At 41.0% G+C, this 7,341-nt stretch overlaps 1 protein-coding gene across 1 annotated transcript; it reads left to right on the top strand.

Annotated features, from left to right (window-relative positions):
• Nucleotides 1-2,535: 2,535 nt before the first annotated feature.
• Nucleotides 2,536-3,147, top strand: LOC131230551 (uncharacterized). Its single transcript, XM_058226457.1, has one exon. It carries the CDS (start codon nt 2,536-2,538, stop codon nt 3,145-3,147), a length of 612 nt encoding a protein of 203 aa, XP_058082440.1.
• The last annotated feature ends 4,194 nt before the right edge of the window (nt 3,148-7,341 follow it).

The following is a 7,341-nucleotide window of genomic DNA, read 5'->3' as shown; positions in this document are numbered from 1 at the left end:
GTGGGAACTAAGAAGGTAATGGTTGCTTTCTTTATGGTCAACACTTCATCAATTTACAATGCTTTACTTAGACAAGATTGAGTTTATTCATTCTTGTATATTACATCGTCACTAAACTAATTTGTGATCTTTTGAAATCAAGAAAGAGTATAATTGTTTTTGGCTTACTCAACCCCAGTATGTCGTACATGATATTTCCGCTATGAATCGACTAAACGAAGAGTTGTCGAAGACTATAATTTCCTTTCGTGCGATTACAAGGTGCACGATACAATAAATCCCATGATGGACTGACCTTCGATCAAGGCCGATTTCATGGCTAAACTATGGTAAAAGAAATCCTATGATGGACTGACCTTGACTACATGGTAATAGATATTTTGTTGATATGACTGAGATAAGAGTACCATCCGATTAGATAATTGAAGATAGTATTGAAATGAAAGATTTGAAACTATCCCAGAGAAATTGGAAGATTCTCAAGCTTAGGTTCAAGATCCTCTGATAGAGGCAAAGTTGGGAATGGAGCAACATCCTCATCCTATTTTTATTAGTTGTATATTGGATTCCCAAATACAGGACAAACTTCTTAGCTTACTTAAAAAGTTCATTGATTTCTTTGCTTACGATTATCATGAGTTGCCTAGATTTTTCTAAAATCTAGTTCAACATAATTTATCGATGAAGGACAAAATCAAGTTCTAAAATCTATATTTTTCTTAACTTACTCTCAGATTTCAGGCTGATTAGCCCATGTAATTGCATATATAAGATATTTGCCAAGATCATGTCCTCTTGGTTGAGCTCTCTACTACCTAAGCTAATTTTTGCAAAATAAGAGGCCTTTACCGAAAGCATAGCGTTGGCCCAAGAGTCCATAAGAGAGATCAATAGGAAAATTCATGGTGAGAATGTTATGGTAAAACTAGATATGGAGAAGGCGTATGACAGGGTAGAATGGGAGTTCCTGAAAAAGTCTTGGCTTCTTTCAATTTTTTGTGCCACCTAGATTGACTTAGTGCAGAAATGCTGGAGCAACTGCTAGTTCTCCGTTTTGATCAATGGTGTGGCGACCGGTTTCTTTCGGTCTTCTAGGGGATTTTGGCAAGGCAACCCTTTATCTTCTAGTCTATTCATTCTAACGGCAAATGTGCTGAATAGAGGGCTTCATCAACTGATGGACAGCGGGCGCTGCTCTCCATATAAACTCTGGCAAGGCTGCACAGGGATTTCCCACCTTTTATATGTTGATGATACCATCCTATTCCTAAATGGTGGGGTGAGATCCATTCTAGCGATGAATCAGTTCCTCTCATCCTATCAAGAAGCTTCGGGTCAAAAGATAAATAAGTGTAAATCCTCCTTTTTTTGCTCGGACAGGATTCCTCCTGCCAGGGCCAAGGCAATCGAGCGGCTACTGGGAATTGCGTAGTCCAGGGCCTGCCCTGTTTATCAGGGTGTCCAATTAATTGTCGAAAGGGTCAAATGTACAACATTTAGATCTCTTTTGGTGAAAGTAGAAGCTCATATTGCTGGGTGGAAAGCTAGGTACCTCTCTTAAGCTGGGAGAGGGGTCTTGCATCAACACATTTTTGGAAGTATCCCCATTTACGCCATGATAGCTTCCATGGTGCCAAAGTCGATTTTGAAAGACTTGGACAAGAAGTGTGCTGAGTTTTTCTGGGGCTAGGCTGACGGGAAGTGGAAGCTTCACTGGAAAAGTTGGGATGATCTATCTAGGCCTAAGGCAGAAGGCGGGATTGGCTTCAGGAAGCTGAAAGACGTGACAAAGGCTCTTCACCTCAAGATGGCATGGGTAGCCAAATTCGGGCTAGATACCAGCCTTTGGTGCTCTACGAAGAGAGTCAAATATGCCCCTAATCTATCTAATGTTTCAGCTGTGCCCTCTTCTTCTGCTCCTTCCCCTTTGTGGAAGAGTATTCGGGCCTGTTTCCTCTCCTAGTCTAGACAGCGCAATCTATAGTGGGTCAAGGGCTCAACAACTTATGGTCAGCAAACTAGACAGGTCTTGGCCCTCTCGCTAACCTCTCTTTGTAGCCAATTCCATCAGAACTAGCAGATCTGTAGATCAAGAACTTCCTCGGCCCCGATGGTCCGTTCCCTCCTTCCTCTGTCTTCAACTTCCTTCCTTAGGAGGTCATCGATTTGATTTTTTAGGTGGTTTTTGCCTTTCAAATGGACCAACAAATACTTTCTGGCCACTGGAATCGTCCGGGATTTTCTCAGTTAGATCAGCCTGGGCCATTTCCAGAGGCCGATCTCCCCTTGCTGGGTGGGCTAGATGGGTATAGCATCGCAAGTTGCCTCCCAAGATCTCTCTCTTCGTCTGGAGGCTGATTTACGTCGTCATTCCTGTGGATGAGCTGATCAAGGGCAGAGGCATCCATCTCGCCTCGATGTGCTCCTGTTGTCCCGCCGACCAAGGCTATAGGCCTTCAATTGAATCCTTACAACATGTTTTCCTTACAAGCAATTTGGCGACCAAAATTTGGGGCACTCTCTTCAATTTTCAGCATGGCCCAATTGCCAATCTCTTTTGTTGTGGAATGTCTGACGAAATGGTGGCTCCCACCCTCAATTTCAGCGCATGTCCCCATCCTTCGGGGCCTAACTCCTTGCCTGATTTTATGGGAGCTATGGCTAGCTAGGAATGCAGCTAGATTCGAAGGCGTTCAGCCGCTTGCAGCTTCGGTGATCGCTAAGGTAAAGTGGAGGTTGTGGGTGCTGGTTTGCTCGATTAAGGGCCCCTCTCACCATCTTCATCCGTGGGATGAAAGGCTCAACTTTCAGTCTCCCTCCTCTTCCTCCTTCATTCAAAAAATCATTAAGTGGACTAGGCCAAACAGAGGGTATGTTAAGCTTAACGTAGATGGTTCTGCCTTGGGTAATCCGGGGAAATCATGTGAAGGTGGCATATGCAAGCGTGGTGATGAGGAGTTTTGTTTCGCATTCTTGGTAAGATACGACATCGGGTCAAATACTAGAGCCGAGCTCAAGGCCATTTACAACAGCACTGCGCTTTGCTTGGAGTTAGGTTTTAACATGGTTCAAGTCGAATCAGATTCCAAGTTGGTGGTAGCCCTCTTCAATGGCTCGTTAGAACCTACTTGGTGGTGGGAATACTGACGCATAAGGATTGGCAGGCTGAGGGAAGTTGGGTCCTTCACGTTCAGCCACATTCTTAGGGAAGGGAACGGCCCTACAGATGGGATGGCCCGTTTAGGGTCCGCTCTTTAGCAACCCTTCTTGGCTCGTCATGTTACCCCCCAAGATCAGAGGTTCAATTTTCCTAGACAAAGTGGGGCTTGGAGCCATCCATGTGGACTCTAGATCTGGGCCCGGTCCAAGTATATAGTTGTTTTTTTTTCCCCCCCATTTTACAATAGGCTGTAGTGAGGGTCTTTTTTTGTTCGCCTGGCTTGGGCCCGAATGAGTGGTAAATAGTTTCATGTGGAATATAATCTCTCCTTGAAGAAAAAAATTACCATCCAAAAAGAAGAAGAAGAAGAAGAAGAAGAAGAAGAAGTTATCAATGAAGGGAAGCTATCAGCCACATAAACAACTGCATATGTGGATGACAGACAAAGTGACATAAAAGATAAAGAAAGAATTCAAGTGGCTTTTAAAAGCAAGTTTTATTAAATCCATTATATATGCTAAATGAATTTAGAACATAATGCCTGTTATAAAAAAAATAGAAAATGGTAAGCTTAAATTATACATTGACTTTCAGAATTTAAATTGAGCTACACCAAAGGATGAGTATCCTATGCCTATAACCGATTTGCTGATCAATCTGGCTGTTGGCCAGTAAATGATATCATTTATCCATGGCCATTCTGGAGATAATCAAATAAGTATCGTAGTGGAAGATGTCTCAAAGGCAGCCTTTAGATGTCTTGGTCCTTTAGTTATGCTTTACTGGGTTGTAATGCCATTTTGGCTTTAAAATACAGGTGCTAGTTATCAAAGAGCTATGAACCCCATTTTTCATGATATAATTGATCAATTCATGTAAATCTATATTGATGATGTGGTGGTCAAATTGGCCAATTCAACTGAACATTTTGACCACTTAGGAAATTCATTTGAAAGAATGCAGATTCATAATTTAAAGAAGAACTTTCTTAACTGTGCTTTTGGTATATCGGCAAGAATATTTTTTAGGATTCATGGTACATTAAAGAGGAATTTAAATTGATCAACATAAGGCATGAGAAATAATAAAAGCTCGGCCACCAAGAATTAGAATTGAGTTGTAGAGGTTTCTTGGCAATGTTAACTTTATACGGTGATTTATTTTCGACTACACTAGAAAAATTAATGTGTTTAAGAGGCCTAGTATAACTACTCATGCAATAATAAACCAGACCATATAGAAACTGATGCATGTAACTAGCCCAACAATCATAAACAGCTAGCCACTGTGTCTAAATGGCTAAAATGCAAATGGTCTCCCATATTCAAAACAGTTAGAAACTACAAAATAATGTCTAGTTTCTCAGCAACAATCAGAAATAATTAATTGCTGTTATGATCCTGAATCAAAACGTCCACCTACCCTCACCTATATAAATCAACCTTGGCTGGTTCATTCTAACAATACAAACTATTCGACTCATCTTCTCATATGAACCAGTAAAGCTCTGAGTATTTTCTAATCAAGCAAACATGATCAATATGAAACTTAGTCAGCAAGTCCATAAGAACCAAACCGGTGTAGTGGCCTAAGCTAGCAAGAATCAGACCCATGTATAGTGTTCTAATCCAGCAAAGCTAAGCTTCATTTTTTTTTTTTTTAAATCTTTCTTTCCAATTTGAGAATTTTCTTTTACTTTTCATCTATCCACAAAATTGTATTTACATGTTCCATTAGTGGCTCCTTTGTGCTTGCTAAACGCAAAACCACACACAGGCTCATCGTATCTTGAAAGCTATTTGTCTACAACCCATCAGTAGTCTTAATTACTTTGAGAATGGGTGAATAATGCTTTAAGGACAGCGTCATCACATGTGTTTCAGCTTGTCCTTAATACTTTTGGTTTTCAATTTCCTTTTAATTCACAATAATTATAAATCTATAATTTAAGAATATCAAATTCTTAACACATCAAAGAAATTACAAAGCCAACAATTCATCTCCTAACCCACCATGTTCGGGTCAAGAGAATCAACACTCTGAGCTAGGAGAGACGGGTCGTCATAATCTTCCACGAAAATTTCATCTATGATGCCATTACCTACATGGAGCATGCTCGCCACAAGATTGTTACCACCATGGATGTCGTCTATGCCGATTCTACATCTTTGGGGGCTGATCTGAATCTGTATGTAGGTTGGATCTCTCTATGGTTTTGGATTTTGATGGTGCTTATCAGATGATTGTAAAGATTTGGGTGGTCCATGTTCTTCTAGGGTTAGGTTTCTGGATGTTAAAGTTTCAAGATAGCTCAACAGGGAAATTTTACTTTAAAAAAAATAAATAAATAAAAAATTCTTTTTTTATGAAGAAACAAAAAAAGGTCTGTAACAGAACCACGCCATGCCATTTTTTTAAAATAATAATTAATAACAGAATCACTTGCTCCTTTTCATGGCCGTATTTTTGTAACGCCAGTTGCTTTAATTTTGGTGTTAAGGCTTAGATTTTATTTATTTATTTTAAAATTATAGGTGCGGTCCTTTTTTTGCGTAGTCAACCCGGGGCTGTATAGCCATTTCCACTAATTAGCAACAAAGTTCTATGTGGTGTGCTCCCACATTTTCAATAATAATAATAAAAATAAAAATAATAATATTTTTAAAATCCCTCATCAGGGATCATTTAGCAAGCTGGAATTGAGGGCGTTTACCAACCTTGCTGTTGCCCGGATTCGAAGGGAAGCAGGGTGTGTGGTGACCCGAACACCGCAGAAACCCCTGCTGACCGGACTCTGGCCTGCAAATACAAGATAACACCAACGCACCACAACAAACTACCTCTACTGCAACAACAATGACAACAAACAAACAGCAGCAACCACAACGAGGAAAATGCAAATTAAACTTTAACATAAGCAGAGACTGACCATCACTGGACTCGCACGCCATAACGGTTGTTGGTGGTATTAGGGAAGATGAAGAAGAAGTAAAAACCAGATATGCTGCTAAAGCCAGCCATGGCCCACACCACGCACTTCATGGCCATATTCATGATCATCGCCACCCGATAGGCGAAGACCACGTTGATGGCCGTCGCCACTGCCCATATTGGGATCTTCAATCTCTCCCTCTCATCAGAATTTTCGTACACGTGCAAGCACCAAAACAACAGCATCAGAAGTACATAGACGGAGACGACGAAGGCCAAGGTCCATGGACTGTCCCGTGATCGGACGGCTGAGATGGCAGTGTTGATGGTCAGGAAGCAGATGAGTAGCATGGACATGAATGAGAATGCCCCCGAATCCGGTTTGGCCAAGGGCTATTTGGGCACGGCCAGGGGCTGCGTTGAAAGTTCTTCCTTGGGGAGGGCAAGATTGCAACTAAAAATTAGGGCACGCGGCGGCAGGAACGGTTCTGGGGCTGCTGCTTATGTCAGATTTGAATGCGGGCGTCATCGACGATGTTTGGACGCAACAGCGCCTTTACCAAACTCGGCAAAGGCTGGGGCTCTAAGGGGCCCACCGTGATGTATAGGTTTTATCCACACCGTCTAAGTTTCCATATCAGTCGAGGGTATAAGCGCAAAATGGAGGCAGATCCAAGCCTCAAGTGACCCCAGCACAGGAAATAGCTGTGACATTAACTGCCACCGTTGAAACCTTCGTATGGCAACGCTACTGTTTATTTACTAATCAACTTGCCCATATGATCATAGAATCCTGGATGGAGGGAAAACATAAATATAAATAAATGCTTGATCTAAAACTTTTTTAGTCTTCAAAAAGCTTCTAATGATAGGAGTTTAATCCCCAACATATGATCCATTAGAGTAACTCATCTGCCTCATTTTTGAGCTTATATTGGAAAATGGTATTGTATTAGATGTGTGGACAAAAGTCATACATCAAGGTGGCTCCTCAGGGCACCAGCCTGTGCCGAACTAGGGTTAGCAGCATCCAATCTACCACCTGACGGTGAGGCCAACCTTGATGTATGTATTGTATATTCATGCCGTACCGGTTTTGATAAAAATAATAATAATAATAATGTATTTTCAAATTTGAAGTGGACCATCCCATGTGATATAGTCAGGATATGACCATTAAAAACTACTTATAGGCCTCAGAAGTTTTGGTTCAGTTAATATATATATATATATATATATATATATATTTT

The sequence above is a fragment of the Magnolia sinica genome, chromosome 17 (genome assembly GCF_029962835.1).
Source record: "Magnolia sinica isolate HGM2019 chromosome 17, MsV1, whole genome shotgun sequence".
Classification (NCBI taxonomy): Eukaryota; Viridiplantae; Streptophyta; class Magnoliopsida; order Magnoliales; family Magnoliaceae; genus Magnolia; species Magnolia sinica.
This window is presented reverse-complemented; position numbering and strand designations above follow the sequence as displayed.

Bases quoted from the DNA above. Each gene is read 5' to 3' on its own strand.
- LOC131230551 (XM_058226457.1), top strand. From the start codon at position 2,536: ATGGCCCAATTGCCAATCTCTTTTGTTGTGGAATGTCTGACGAAATGG.